We start from the raw sequence: 16,143 nt of genomic DNA on the forward strand, positions 1-16,143 counted from the left end.
TAATTAATGTAATAATTATTAACCAAGGGCTTGTTTATAGTATTATTGCAGAAATGTTATGTAACTTTGGTCCCAAACGTGAATGTTATTTAGTACCATTTGACTTATCTTTAGTACAAAACAAACACACACATACAAAATGTAAAAAAGGGGGAGGGGATAACTTTATAATCACATTAGCAAAAACTTATATACAGACGACACTGAAATATATATATTAAGCTTGATGTATAACAATGTATAACATCATGAAGGATCTATGTCATGTACAATATTTGTTTATCAGCTACTAAAATTAGTCATTACAATGTCATATGTCATTACAATATATATATATATATATATATATATATATATATATTTGAAGAGTTTGGTTCCAAAACGCGATAAACGCCTTTTTTTTTTTTGAGTTTCCGTCAAAATCAGTATTGTATCTGGTCGGTATTGAAAAGTCCATTTTTAATCTTACGCAAAATACGATATCCGCCGATTTATTCTGTTATGTTTTCTCCCTTTTTTTCCAAACCGCGACAAACGCCAGTCTCCCTTTTCTGCAGAATGCGATATATCCGCTCAACCAATCACAGCGCACCATTCCACGCACTGTAAACATTAACAACCAATCACAGCGCACAACTCCACGCACTCTAGTCTAGACAGTAATGGCGGCGCTTTGAATACACCCGGCATCCTAGTTTTCCTCATCTATTTTGTACTTTGTGATCAACAAACAAAACAAAAAAATTAGGGCTGCACGATAAATCACATGTGATTATGCGCATCTCGTCAGTAAAGCCGGTTCTGTGAACAGTAAATTTCCATCACGTGCTTTCAGATGGAGTGGCATTTAATACACAGCCGTATATCACCACAATATCGCGTTCATAATCGCAGATGAGTCGCATTCGATTATGAACGCGATATTGCGTAGCTTGTCAGTGTAAGTGTTTTTATTTATGCCATTAATGTTTTTGTTAGATGAATGCAATTTTGGAAGTTGAATGTAAGTCAAGTCAAGTCACCTTTATTTATATAGCGCTTTTAACAATAAATTTACAAGTCTTATTTTTTTGCTTCACAAAATAAAATGACATAAAATGTCAAAAAATTATGCATGCATATGCAAAGCTGATAAATGAGAGGTCTGAAACAGAAGTAGCCCCTTATAAAATGATTTTTTAACTGGTTTTGAGAATGTCGCACTTTGTTTTACATACAGGTCTTGCGCATGGTCTCAGGTGAGAGTGTACACGCGAGAATGTGAGCCAGTGGGAAAGAGAAGGTAAAGAAATTTATATGGATGTTATTTGGGCATGTTTTATGCAAATTATTCGCTTTTGGCACATCATGGTCCAATATTTATATTAATTAAAAGTCCAGCTGGACAGGATGAAGATGGGGCCAGTATCTCCACCGTGGCTGGCAGTTCAGTGGGGATAGCAGGAGGAGTCTTGTCCATTGTTGGTCTTGCTCTTGCCCCCGTCACTGCAGGAGTGTCACTGGTTCTGACGCTGACCGGTGTCGGTCTGGGGGTGACCAGTGGTGTCAATAGTATCGTCACAGGCATCACTGAGGCAGTAGTCAACAGTCAGCAAGGGAAAAATGCACAGAACATTTTCCAGAGATACATGGATGATGTGGGCAAGATTCTAGACTGTCTGGAGCAGGCCAGTAGTGAGCCTGATGTGAAGGGGCTTGCTGGGGTTGATATCATTACAGCTGGAAAATTGGTATTTGGTGCTATAGGTTTATGCAGTAATATTGGATCCCTGGTAGATAAAGCACTACAAATTGAGGAGGGGATTGTCACAGCAACCAAAATTGGCCTCAATAATGCAAAAAGTGCACATAATATTACAAAGCACACAGTAAAAATGCATGGCCAAAATTGGGCAGCTGACAAAAGGGAAGCCACTAAGCCTACGTCTGGCCAAAGGGAGCAAGTGTGAGAAATCTCAGCTCATCTGCTCCAGAGCAGCTCTGTGGGAATCTGAGCTGGAAGCCTGGCAGAATATACATGATTCCTTATGCATTGGAATATGGAGGAAAAGCTAGGATGCGTTGGAGCAGTCTTTTCTTTCTCTTTTTTTTTTAGAAAATTTTTGAATGTACTTTTCAAGATTAAGAACAGTTGAGATGAGCATAAAGTGAATGCATTTTGAATAGATTGCACAGCCATATTTAACACAGCAACACTGTAATTAGAGCAGTTATCCTGGTGGTTTCCTGAAACACTTGTAACTGGTTACTCCTACATTTTTATCATCTAGAAACTTAAAAATGAGGATTCCTAAATCCTATACTAAATTATTGAATTAATAATGTTTGTTAGAGAGAAAAAAAAAGATGTAGCCTACTTGATTTTCAGCACATAGTGGATATTTAGAGTATTTACAGCAATTGGATATGTATAATTTATTTTAAAAAAAAATTTTTTTAAATGCTTGTAACTCTTCAATCCTATAAAGCTACATATATACAAAGTATATCACACACGGTGGCCTTGAGTGAGCAGAGGCTGGGGGATAAAGTGAGGAACGGCCGGAGGGCTAGAGTGAGCGAAGGTGGCAGATTCGACGAAGGAGCGTCTGGAGGGCTAGCGGCAACCACATGTGACGACCCCGGACCCCGGGCTGGACTCCGCTTCGTCCACGGTGAAAGCCGATCCGGTGATCCACAGTGCAAAGTTGTAGTATTTCCTCAGCAACCAGCCCGGATCAGCTCCAGGCATGACGAAGCAGATATCGTCCTCTTTTGGAAAGCCAAACAAAGTAGTTTAGCTTTCACAACAAAACACAGCATCACACACGGTGGCCTTGAGTGAGCAGAGGCTGGGGGATAAAGTGAGGAACGGCCGGAGGGCTAGAGTGAGCGAAGGTGGCAGATTCGACGAAGGAGCGTCTGGAGGGCTAGCGGCAACCACATGTGACGACCCCGGACCCCGGGCTGGACTCCGCTTCGTCCACGGTGAAAGCCGATCCGGTGATCCACAGTGCAAAGTTGTAGTATTTCCTCAGCAACCAGCCCGGATCAGCTCCAGGCATGACGAAGCAGATATCGTCCTCTTTTGGAAAGCCAAACAAAGTAGTTTCGCTTTCACAACGAATCACACAGCGCCTTCATGACATGGCGGCGGCAACAACAATACTACAGCAAGAATAAAAGTTACGCCTTCTTTCTTTGCGTGAACATTTGGGCGGCGTTATATCTTCCCACACAGTGACGTAGACATGTGGGAGCATGTTAGAACGAGACGTTTTAGGTAGGTGTGGTTGACTCTTAACTTTTATAAAGAATATCTCTTTGGATTTGAGACTTTAGTCTTTGCAACTTTACAGATCTTCTTTACGCACCAAGAGCTTGTAACACTCCCGAAGAGAAAGGAAAAATTGAAATCGCATCATATGACCGCCAAACAAAGTAGTTTCGCTTTCACAACGAATCACACAGCGCCTTCATGACATGGCGGCGGCAACAACAATACTACAGCAAGAATAAAAGTTACGCCTTCTTTCTTTGCGTGAACATTTGGGCGGCGTTATATCTTCCCACACAGTGACGTAGATATGTGGGAGCATGTTAGAACGAGACGTTTTAGGTAGGCGTGGTTGACTCTTAACTTTTATAAAGAATATCTCTTTGGATTTGAGACTTTAGTCTTTGCAACTGTACAGATCTTCTTTATGCACCAAGAGCTTGTAACACTCCAAAGAGAAAGGAAAAATTGAAATCGCATCATATGACCCCTTTAAGGCCCAGCTGTAATATTTTCATAATGTGTTACTTGGAAGGTATATGAACATTTTGAGTTCATACTCAAGACAAATGTCTTTACAGGTAAAGTGGGCCATCTCTGATTCATTAAAAATTACCTTGCATCATAATTAGATATGATTTAATTATTTTTAATATTTAGGCCTATTACATATTATCAAACAAACATATTCAACAACATATGAAGAGCTTGGTTCCAAAATGCAAAAAGAAAATTTTGAGTTCCCGCCAAAATCAGTATTGTATCTGGTCGGTATTGAAAAGTCCATTTTTAATTTTACGTAAAATGCGATTATCCACCGTGTTTGGTTCCCATAACATTAGTCTTTGGTTCCCAGAACATTTTTTATGGTTTGTTTTTGGTTAGCCAGGAAAGTTTTCTTAATGTTCCCAGAACTGTAGTTTTTGGTTCCCAGAACGTTATTCTAACGCTCCCATAATGTTATTCTAACATTAATCTAACGTTCCCATAACGTTACTATATTCTTGAGACATGGGACAAAACAGGTCCAGCAAGGCTAACTGCTATTAGCTTTAAAAAATAAAAATATTTTAAATTTTAAATGTCATGAGGGATTAATAATAGAATGTATTTAACACAAATATCACCTTCAATTTAATTTTCTCATTATTATACCAAATCTATGTTTCTTGTTGTCCTCTCACTACATCTAAAACAGTGTGTCCACAGAGAAGGGTTCAATCATTCATATGCAATAAAATGGATACAAATGTTTTTTTAATGATGAAAAATAGCTTGTTTTATCAAAAGCAACACTTAATAATATCTCCTATCAAAGCAAGGTTGTTTTTTAATGACACATGCATGTTTCATAAGATTTTAAAGTTGCGTCCCCACTTTTTGTCAACACCGTCAGACATTCAATAAAATGTAATAAAATCAGGGCATATCAGGGGCAGCTGTCAAGGACCCCCTTACCACAGTTCACCTCTGCAGAGTACATCAGTGTCAGACAGGCTCTGCTTTTTAAGTTTTATAGTTTTAGAATATTTTAAATCCTAATGTTAATATTTCCTGTGTCACAGCCATGATATGTCAACACCATCTTCCAATTTCTGAGGAAAATATTTGAAATATTTAGATAATTGTATTCTCCTGAAGCACGTTCCATTAGCATCTAGCATCAACAGAAACAAATAAACAAATAAAATGGCTACTACATGAACTCCATTGGTTTTGTGAAAGAAATGCCAAATTTGTCAACACCGTCAGATGTCACCACCATAAGATCTTGTGTTCCAATGATATATCAAAATACTTCAATGTGACTCTTGAATAAAAGCTTTATAAACAATAACATACTCGCTTTTTTTCTTTTTCTTATCTCGGCGCCGGACTACTGATGTCTTTTTCCCGGGCACAGTTGTCCAGCAGTTATGATCATTTGCTGTCAGCCTCAAACATGAGGCGGGCGCGGATGCGGGAATGGCGCGTCACGTGTGCTTCGCCTGTCTACTGTTCACCGTAAAACGCATTTTTTATAATTATGTATATATGTTCTTGTTTATATTTTTATTTACGTATATGTATATGTTAATATTAATATAGAACAAAAGTTTTTTTTTTTTGAGCAACTGGGATGGTGCCCCCCTGTGAGTTGGTGCCCTACGCAAACTGCGTACTCTGCCTAGGCTATAGGGAGCGGCTGTTCGCTCTTGACGAAGACCTGATGGTCGAAACGTTGCAGCAATACATTATTTTTATGGAGCAGTTACATCAGTGTGCGGACAATACGTTTGTATTTTTACTATAGTTTGACTTTTTTGTCCTGCACCTGAGCCCTGTGTGGGTTTGTGGGATGTGCGCAACATTTTTACACTTTGGTTTATAAAATATGACATTTATTCACACACACATATGTATTATGCATAGCTTAACTGCTTTTAGTTAAGGACATTTTTTGGTTGCTCCTCCTGTGTATGTTATGCAATCTGAGCAAAACAGTCTGGTGTCCGTTTGCTAAGTAGACAGCTGGGCTGCCTTCAGGGGCTGTAGTAGCAATGTTCCCCTTTTACTGTAAAATGATGTAATGTTTTGGAATGTCAGCAGCCTATTCCTCACACACACACACACACACACAGGGTGGGTAAAATAATACATACCGTTCTCCTCACCAGGATCAGTTTTTTTTTTCATTTGTGTAAATGTGCTTCACTGAAACCATAAAAAAAGGAATTGTAATACAAGAGTTCTGCTGAGATATGTGTTATATGTGTATGTGAATAGTCTCCCCCTATAAACCTATATATATATAGGGGGAGACCGGTACGGTGGCCGAGAAGTGCAAAACAAATCACAATTCTGAAAACAGAATAACAAATTACAAACGCAAATGCAAGTCTAAAAAACAAAATAATTCAGAAAACACAACAACAATTCAGAAAACATTATAACAAGTCAGAAAACACAATGACAAATTCGAAAACAAAATAACAAGTCAGAAAACACAACGACAAATCCGAAAACAAAGGAACAAGTCAGAAAACACAACGACAAATCAGACAAACCGGAAGAGGTAGGTATAGTTTGAGAGAGCATTGGTTTGGGATTACTCACCGCTGACTGGACGAGACATCTGTCAATCAACGTATACAGGAAGAACCAGCAGAAGAACAGCAGAGTCGTGGTAGAAAGTTCGGAGATGGTATTAAAGTAGCTCAGTTTAAATGTATTGTATGAATTGCCCTTACTATGGAATAAAAAATACGGAGTGTATATTTAAATTTAGTTAAAAGTGGCTGTAATATATCAGCTCCAGTGGCGCAGATGGATAAGTGTGTGTCACTGGTTTTTTGATGCGATCGACCCGGGTTTGATCCCGTCTTTTGCCAAACTTTTTTTTCGTCCCTTTTCAAATCTCGTATTAGCAATGGATTCTATTTACACTAAGTGAAAATAGCAGTATTTTTAGCAATATGCTATTTACACTAAGTGCAAATACCTAGTTACACTATGTTAAAATAGCAGGATTTCTACTATCAAGTATACTACTTGTTGCAAATAGTGACAATTATCTACACTTCAGTATTGTAGTACATTATAAAACAGTATGCAATAATAACGTATTGAGTGTAAATTATAATTTTAATTATTAAATGGATGCCACCTTATTGGTACAATAAAGCCCTCCCTACACCTACCCTAACCCTACCTGATACTTTATTTCAACTTTTTGATTATTTTCTTAATTTTTATTGAAAATAAATGCCTTTACTATGTGATACGAGATTTGAAAAGGGAGAAAAAAAGTTAGGCAAAAGGTGGGATCGAACGCATCAAAAAGCCAACGACACACGCTTATCCATCTGTGCCACTGGAGCTGATGTTTCACAGCCACTTTTAACTAAATGTAAATATACACTCCGTATTTTTTATTCCATAGTAAGGGCAATTCATACAATACATTTAAACTGAGCTACTTTAATACCATCTCCGAACTTTCTACCACGACTCTGCTGTTCTTCGGCTGGTTCTTCCTGTATACATTGATTGACAGATGTCTCGTCCAGTCAGCGGTGAGTAATCCCAAACCAATGGCGCTGTCTCAAACTATACCTACCTCTTCCGGTTTGTCTGATTTGTCGTTGTGTTTTCTGACTTGTTCATTTGTTTTCGGATTTGTCGTTGTGTTTTCTGACTTGTTATAATGTTTTCTGAATTGTTGTTGTCCTTTCTGAATTGTTATTTTGTTTTGTAGACTTGCATTTGTGTTTGTAATTTGTTTTCAGAATTGTGATTTGTTTAGCACTTCTCGGCCACCGTAGACCGGGGATGATAGTAACACTTTTTGTTTGAGGGTCAGTAACTTAGTGGTTGTTCATGCTAGACCTCTCAAACTTTGATACACCATAGCCACATTTGTCTACCACAAATAAAACTCACTTGAACTTGTACTACACAATCACAGATTATGTGAGTTAATGTCAAATACAAAGAGGTCCATTGTTACAACCTACCCCACCACTGGGGTGAGTTGTAACACTAGCTGGGGATAGATGTAACAATTAGAGGTAATTTGGTGAAACAATATCCACACTTTCCAGATTATGCAAGAACGTTATTGAAGAATTTAAACTAACAAAAATATTCTGGAACTTTAAACTTAAAACTATAACAAATTTCTGTGTGTGTCAGTGTGGGTGTGTTTATGATTATGTAAGTCAATTTTTTTTATCTACATTACAATGAATGCTAGGCAAAAAATAATCTTGATTAAAAAAAAATTACTTTCTTACCTGAAAATAATTGTTTTGGTGATAAAATTCACAATCTTGCTCATAGACACATGCCACTTCTCCTGTTAGCTCAAAATGGAGATGGGAGTGTATGAAATGGATGACATCACCATAGGTTGTTTCTGATTGGTCAAACTGACAGTGTTAGCTACAGTTTGTGCAGCGGGACCTTCTTTTAATCCGTAAACAAAAACTTCTTGCTTAACATCATGTTCTCTTCAGTTAGGCATTTTAAATCCCTCTGATATCATATTTACTCTCATAAATATATTCATTTGAAGTAATCATTCAATAAAGAGATCGATAAACGAGCGAGTCAGTCAGCCAGTTAAACGAACAATGACCGTTTATTTTTAAATTGTGCGAGCGCTCAAAGGGGGCTTGAGCACCTGCCCTATTTCTTCCTCGAGAGAAAGTGGAAGTGCGCGTTCTTTCACTGCATGATTCAGTTTATTAAAATGCACTTAGAATGATCACAAAATTCAAGATATGGGGGCAGAAATGTATATATGTATATCATTTCATATAGTTAAGCAGTATCACGCGAAGACTGACGTTTTTTCCACCAAAAAGCAGCATGATTACAAATGTGATATTGATTTTAGGTTCAGTCGCAATGACTCACTTGTTAACAGTGACTTGCTGCCACCTACTGGAAAGTGTCTTTTCATTTAAAAAAAATAATAGTATTCAACGTTTTATGTTTAAAATATCAAAACAGTATTAATGCATTTGTAACTGCAGGTTAAAACATTAATGTCCTGCATTAAACAGTGTGTAAATGCATCTAAATGCCCCTTCTAAAGCAGCTTCTGTGTTTTCTCTGCATTGCAAAGATTAATTTAGTCAATACTGATTTAATTTGCTTGGTAACAGCCCAAATGACTGATTATTCTAATTGACTGATTCAATTTAAGAATTTGACTGAAAAGATGATGCACACTTTAGAAATGGCTTTATAAAGATAAAAATGCCCATAAAAGGTCAAAATCAATTTAAACTGATTGGAAAAGATTAATTTCTATCACTGCTGTGAACTGATCACCACACAGAATATGAAGAATATCAAAAAATTCAGGAGTCAGCTGTCCACAGTTGTCCTTTAGATATCAGCACAATAACACACTCAGCAAAATATCATCTAATTATCATTATCGATAAAATCCCAGAAAATATTGAGATATATTTTTATAAGAACCATGTCTGCTTAATAAAGCTTGTCTACTAACTTTTTATTAACTTTTTAAAGGGGTCATGAACTGCCTGTTTTTTATTTTGTACTTTTCTCTGAGGTCCATAATGTTATCACGATTTTTACATCAAAAAACATCACAATTTAGAAGTAATAGGCTATTTTCTGTCCTGTTTTAACCTCTCTCATCAGAACGCTCTGTTTGAAGGCGTGGTGGATTGGAGACTCGGAAGTAAATGCCCACTGCTATGATTGTCTAACAGTTGTGTATGTTTGACGGAGTACATTCCTCATAGATGGGCGCTGCTGTGATTTAGGTCAAAAATGCATAAAGAACTCAATACAAACGATCTGCACGAAGAGTTACTAACAGTTACTCACACTTGTGTGTTGCGACATTACTGTCAGATTCATTATAGTCGGCACAGCATCGTCTTTCAGTTTCAATCTTTCTGAAAATCCCGCGTCAAATTGAACCTCGTTTGTAAATGAATCCACAGTATAAAGTGAATAAATGTCCAAGTTCTTACTGACACGGTCTGGATTTCACTTCATTAAAAAGTTAGTTCCCTCTTTCCTAATGTTGGGATCAGAAGGAAGGCAATGCAAACACTGTTTCTACAGCTTGGCAATGCACAGCGTCTTCTTGTCTTTGGAAACATCTTTATCGTTTGTTTTCTGCATAGACCTGCATTTGCGTTTTCCTCTCGTTATTTACACTACATGCATGAATCAATGGGCAGGGCTAAACAGGCAGTGATGTAGAAGCAGGCGTTGATCATCATCTGCGGAGGCGGAGTTTAGCCACACTATTACATCATAGAGTAGAACATTCCAAAAACTGTCGTTTTTGCAGACTGCCTTTAATATAAGCTGTTTTTAGAGTAGCGACAAAGTTTTGAGTTCTGAAATTTACAGGATGTTTTTATAGTACTGTGCAATGACCTCTTATATGTCAAAAGATCAAGGGAATTTTGGTTTCTCAGTTCATGACCCCTTTAAAAAACTAATCACAAAAATAACTAAAATACAATGTATCACATTTGTACTCGTAAAGAGTATCTTTTTAAAGTCAATTAAAATATTAATATCTTAATATTTTTAACCCTTTTAATAAGAAATAGACTTAAAAAAAAGAGTGTTTTTTACAGAAATAATATACTTTGCAAGAATATACTTATGCTCTTGCAAAGTATAGCCTTTTTTGCAGCTTAGCTCAACCACAATTAAACACTCCTGAGGCGGAGTTTAGCCACACTATTACATCATAGAGTAGAACATTCCAAAAACTGTCGTTTTTGCAGACTGCCTTTAATATAAGCTGTTTTTAGAGTAGCGACAAAGTTTTGAGTTCTGAAATTTACAGGATGTTTTTATAGTACTGTGCAATGACCTCTTATATGTCAAAAGATCAAGGGAATTTTGGTTTCTCAGTTCATGACCCCTTTAAAAAACTAATCACAAAAATAACTAAAATACAATGTATCACATTTGTACTCGTAAAGAGTATCTTTTTAAAGTCAATTAAAATATTAATATCTTAATATTTTTAACCCTTTTAATAAGAAATAGACTTAAAAAAAAGAGTGTTTTTTACAGAAATAATATACTTTGCAAGAATATACTTATGCTCTTGCAAAGTATAGCCTTTTTTGCAGCTTAGCTCAACCACAATTAAACACTCCTCCCTGTAGCTTTCTAGTGATCTTTGATTAGCTAGGTGTTTGATTAGGGTTGGAGCGAAACTCTGCAGGCCAGTGGCCCTCCAGGACCAAAACTGCCCACCCTGGTATGCACACACATTGCAGTTCAGTTATTATTACAGCTAGGCCTATAGCTTCTTGATTCTCGATTTTTAACGATTTTTAACTAGTCAACTTAAAATGTTACCACAACATGATTCAAATAGCTTTTTCTTTATTAACCCTCTAGTTAAAGAAAATTATATTCTAAGTGCAGCACACATGAAGTTGTCAACATGATGCAAATGTTAAACAAATCACTTGTTAAATATCTTTGCATAAAAGATGCATGAACTACAACTGCATCCTGTACAAACTTGTCTTGTAGCCTACATGTTATATGTTCAGAAATAATAGGCTACAATGAAAATGCTTCAAAAAATTCTCAACAGTCAATGTAATTCAAATTCAAAATGACTGCACACTTGTAAATATATCTATTCTGTACATTCATTTAAACAGTTACATTTCTATATATTTCTACTTCTGTATATAGTGCATTATTTAATTTTCTGTTTTTCATATATTAGTATTATACTCCATCTCTACTGTGTAATTCCTATGTCTGCTGCACTAGTTTGCACTATGTCCATACTTTCTTCTGCACTGGAAGCTCCTGTCACTAAGTCAAATTCCTTGTCTGTGTAAACATACTTGGCAATAAAGCTCTTTCTGACTGAGGTATAACACCATAGACTATTAACAATATGTTCTGTGTAAACAACGAACAGCAGCTTTCAGCCTGTCACCGTGATGCAAACATGAACTATTAGACATACAGTAGTAGTTCTTTACAGGTTTTTAATTCGATTGCGCTGCTTTTCCATAGTTTTTTCTATGGACGCGTTTGACTGTTGCAGCATCTCTTGCAGCATCTCACGCATGAAATTACATTATAAAAACGCAGCGCTCAAATTAAAAGAAGTTCACTCACATCTTTTTGCATGTTTTTTTCTATTCCACTATTCCACTATGCATCTTTGTCAACTCAAAAGCGCATTCTGTGTGAACGGCGCCTCGCGATATGAGCGCATCACGTGCGGTTGGATCGTTCTTTTCTCTTTACTGTTATTATGATCGGCATATTATTAAAGTGTCTAATTGTAGCATTTGGTAATATTTATATTCAAAATCGCGATTCCTCGATTTCTAAAAAATAAAATCGATAAAATCAGAAAAATCGACCTATAGCCTATGTGATTTGACATTCTAAGTCATTTGTATAGGATGAATATTAAGCTTAATGGCTGTTAACTTCTAAAAACCCTCAATGCTAAATAATTACTATGTGGTATAAATTAAGCAGATCTAGTAACGTTTTTAATAACATTTAGGCCTATAATATTAACCAGTTACAAGTCTGGATATTGTTCCAGGACACTATAACTGCCATATGGGCGTTGCTAGGCCATTTTTAGGACAAGAAACAGAGGACAAGGTGTGTGTTTAACGATAGATTGTTGTAAATAGCTGCATCTGTGCAGTTTTGTTCTTTGTCATAAATGCGGTTTACAAAATAACAATCGGTTGTAGCCTAAGTTTTCGCTGCGTTCACCCCTCCTCACACCACAGCTGTTTCCTCCAGCGAAAATGAAGCACATATGAACGCATACTGTATAAAACGATCATGTTGCCATTTTCATTTGAAAATTTAACTTTCAATGTAATACATTTTACAGTGCATGTGGCAAAGAGGTTTGCATACTTGAGCTAAGGAAAGAGGGTTGTACTATGTGTGTAGCCTACAGTAAACAGGTGTGTGTGTGTGCGTGTGTGTGTGTGAGAGAGATCATGAAGACTTGTATTTGGCTTATTCAGTTATGTTATACCTATCTATGCAATACAGTGGAATACTTCACTTTTTGGTATATAAATTTAGCATTCCACCCCTATTAGTCAAGCATTATATATTATACCCTCATTGGGGACTGAGCCTCCCTAAAATGAAAATCCTAGAATCGCCCCTGGTAACTGCTCAACTGAATGTCGCTATGCTAAATACAGTCATCCATTTAATTGCAAAAATAGGCTACCTCATGCTCATCTCAACGTTTTTCGATATTGAAAAGTGCTTTTTACAGCATGGGTTTTCAACCTTTTAGGACATTCATCTAATTTCGCTCGACTCGCGTCCTAAGCGAAGTGAAGCGAGCGCGCAGACACTGAAGGTCGCTGCCTGTGCCGTGCTGGTCGAAAGTACAAACAAGTCGCCGTTTTGTTATACAGCCCTTAGCGTAGTTTGCGTCGCCCTCATATGAACGGAACAAACACTTCATTGTCCCAACAGGCGTGTGAGTTGAGGAATGTCAAGTCAGTACAATGCGCTTTTTATATGATAAAGGGTCGGTGACGGAAAAAAAATAACAGAGCTAACATGTGATAGTGCTCTTCATAAGAGTAGCATTTCTGTTTCCAGTGCGTTTAACCGGTTGTTAACGTACAATTGTTGAACCTTTGAACCTCTGTGGCGACGGGCGGAGCAATGAAAATGGAGAAGAAAAAGCGAAACTTAAACCTCCGTCCGGAGGAGCAAAAACAAAAGATTCCTCTCTAGGTTTCTCACCTCAGTTTGGCAGTACCACCACTTTCCATCTGCAGACTACTCGGAAAAACGATGGGCAACAGGTGTGTATTATTTGTAATCTTTAAATAAATACAGTTCTTTTTTTCCTTATATTTATTAGTCACACAAAGTCAAAAATAAAAAGCCATGTCAGAAGCCGTATTTCTCAAACAGAAAAACAAAACAAAATGTAAAAACAATGTTAAAGTCTAAAATACGTTTTAACGTGAATTAAGATCGTTTAACAAGTCTGGCGAAGTTTAAGGAAGTAAACACTGTTTTATTCAGGTTAACTACGCCTATCACATTAGCCTACAAAACATAGCAAGAATGCAGAAAAACTAGTTAACTTAGCTAATTTTTCCATGTTATCTAGCTCTAGTTTTGTGGTGTGACATTTAATGTAAATTGTATTATTGTTGAATAACTTTGGGTTCTGCACTGTGAAAAAGTATAGGCTACAATATTTGTTTTGTCTTATTTATTTAACGAAACACAATAATTTATTTTTCTACTTGGCTTAGCTGTACGAGTTTGATTAAACTGAAAGTGGACTACAGTGAAACCGCAGGTTTTAAATGTCAAAGTATTGGTAGTTAAACACACACACAGGTTTGTTTTTATGGTTTATGGGGACTCTGCATAGGCGTAATGGTTTTTCTACTGTACAAACCATATTTTCTATTGCCCTACCCCTTAAGGAAACTTAAATTTTCAAAAAAACTAATTCTGAATTATTTATAAGCCGTTTGAATTACGGGGACACTGAAAATGTCCTCATAAATCACCTTCTCTTTGTAATACCTATGTCATACCCATGTTATTATACAAATTTGTGTCCTCATAAACCAGATAAACACACACACACACACACACACACACGCACAATGTGGCTTTATTGGCATTGATGGCGGTTTGCCAGTGTTTGATGATCCTTCAACATCCTGGACCAGACGAACGTCTGACCAACAATAAGCATGTTTGTTAACATCTGTTTCAGGCTAATAGAGTGATAACTGGAATTTATGACCAAAGGGTGCATCCTGTTTGACATTCATTGAGCTATACAGGTGTGATTATATACATTTAGAGGATGCACATCCTTCCAATGTTCAGACTAGTGGTCCTTCAGTACAATTTGTTCAATGGCAGATTCTTGAACTTGAAAATGTGGTGATATCCATAGCATGAATCAGGTTGTTTGCCAAATAGGCTATGTCTGCGAGCTTGTAAGTACAAAACCCAACTATGAAACTTACCCCACAACAAACTGTAGTCAAGAACTTAACCTAGATATTATCTTAAAAGGAACTATACAGAGTAACTCTTTTCAGAAAAGTTGTTTTGTATCGCAGGAAGGCAACTTTTTTTTATGGCAGCTGAGGATGATCTACTTAGTTGTTTAAGCTGTTATTCCAGAACTGTTTTAAAATACATTGGAGGAGTCTTGTCCATTGTTGGTCTTGCTCTTGCCCCCGTCACTGCAGGAGTGTCACTGGTTCTGACGCTGACCGGTGTCGGTCTGGGGGTGACCAGTGGTGTCAATAGTATCGTCACAGGCATCACTGAGGCAGTAGTCAACAGTCAGCAAGGGAAAAATGCACAGGACATTTTCCAGAGATACATGGATGATGTGGGCAAGATTCTAGACTGTCTGGAGCAGGCCAGTAGTGAGGAGCGTTTAGAGGGGCTTGATGTTGTAGATATGTTTGGAGCGGGAAAGTTGATAGCTCGTGCAGGAGTAGTGGCCAAAGGTATTGATGGCCTGGTAGATGCAGCTTCAGCTGTCAAAGTTCTCAAAAGTGAGGAGGTGATTGCAACTGCAGCCAAGGTCGGGCTCCAGGAGGCGCAAAGTGCTCGCAGCATTCCCAAACTGGCTGCAGACCTGCCCGACATTGGGCAGCTGGCGAAAGGGACGCCACTAGCGCTCTCAAAGTCTGCTAGAGCTGGATTCATCACTCTAAATGCCCTCTTTATTGGCTTAGATGTCTTGTTTATTTGCAAAGACAGTATAAGTCTAGCCAAAGGGAGCAAGAGTGAGGCCTCTCAGCTCATCCGCTCCAGAGCAGCTCTGTGGAAATCTGAGCAGGAGGCCTGGCAGAAGATCCATGATTCATTATGCATTGGAATATGGAGGTTTAGGAAAAGCCAGGAAGTGTTGGAGCAACTCTTTCTGCCTTAAATTTGTTTTAGAGTAATTTGCTGCTTAAGTACTTTTCAAGAAGAATTGAGATGAACATTAAATATTTGTCTTTAAATTAATGACTCCATCCATTCCTGTTAGATCTCCTTTCCTGGAACACCAATCAATTATCAACACTTATGTCTTTTCAAGCTTTCTGACTTTTTAATAATTCATGTTAGTAAGAATGTAAGCATTACTGAGATCTGCTCAGATTATAGCACATAGTAAATGAGTTAAAAATCATTACTTTTAAAAAACTTGAAAATTATTACATACTGGTCTAAGCTTAAATATCTGTTTATTATATGTACATATGATTTACATTGTCATTTGTATAATCACATTTGTATATAACTGATTAAAAAATGTATTGCATTAATGTTTGTGTCTTATGTGTCAAGGACTTTTATGATCAAGGACACTTATGATT

General features: G+C 37.2%; 2 protein-coding genes across 2 annotated transcripts in view; one reads left to right on the forward strand and one right to left on the reverse strand.

Annotated features, from left to right (window-relative positions):
- LOC107551140 (apolipoprotein L3-like) overlaps positions 1-15,977 on the forward strand; it is an 18,274-nt gene extending 2,297 nt beyond the window's left edge. The window contains exons 2-4 of the mRNA XM_016232643.1: positions 1,220-1,282; positions 1,376-1,667; positions 15,192-15,977. Coding sequence (XP_016088129.1) covers positions 1,220-1,282; positions 1,376-1,667; positions 15,192-15,710 — 874 coding nt within the window. The 3' untranslated portion in view covers positions 15,711-15,977. The remainder of the gene's footprint in view (positions 1-1,219; positions 1,283-1,375; positions 1,668-15,191) is intronic.
- Positions 15,907-16,143, reverse strand: part of LOC107551141 (GTPase IMAP family member 4-like) — a 2,832-nt gene continuing 2,595 nt past the window's right edge. Inside the window, exon 4 of the mRNA XM_016232644.1 lies at positions 15,907-15,916. Within this exon, the coding sequence (XP_016088130.1) occupies positions 15,907-15,916 (10 nt within the window). The remainder of the gene's footprint in view (positions 15,917-16,143) is intronic.

Source organism: Sinocyclocheilus grahami, unplaced genomic scaffold (assembly GCF_001515645.1).
Source record: "Sinocyclocheilus grahami isolate Dianchi unplaced genomic scaffold, SAMN03320097.WGS_v1.1 scaffold416.1, whole genome shotgun sequence".
NCBI lineage: Eukaryota > Metazoa > Chordata > Actinopteri > Cypriniformes > Cyprinidae > Sinocyclocheilus > Sinocyclocheilus grahami.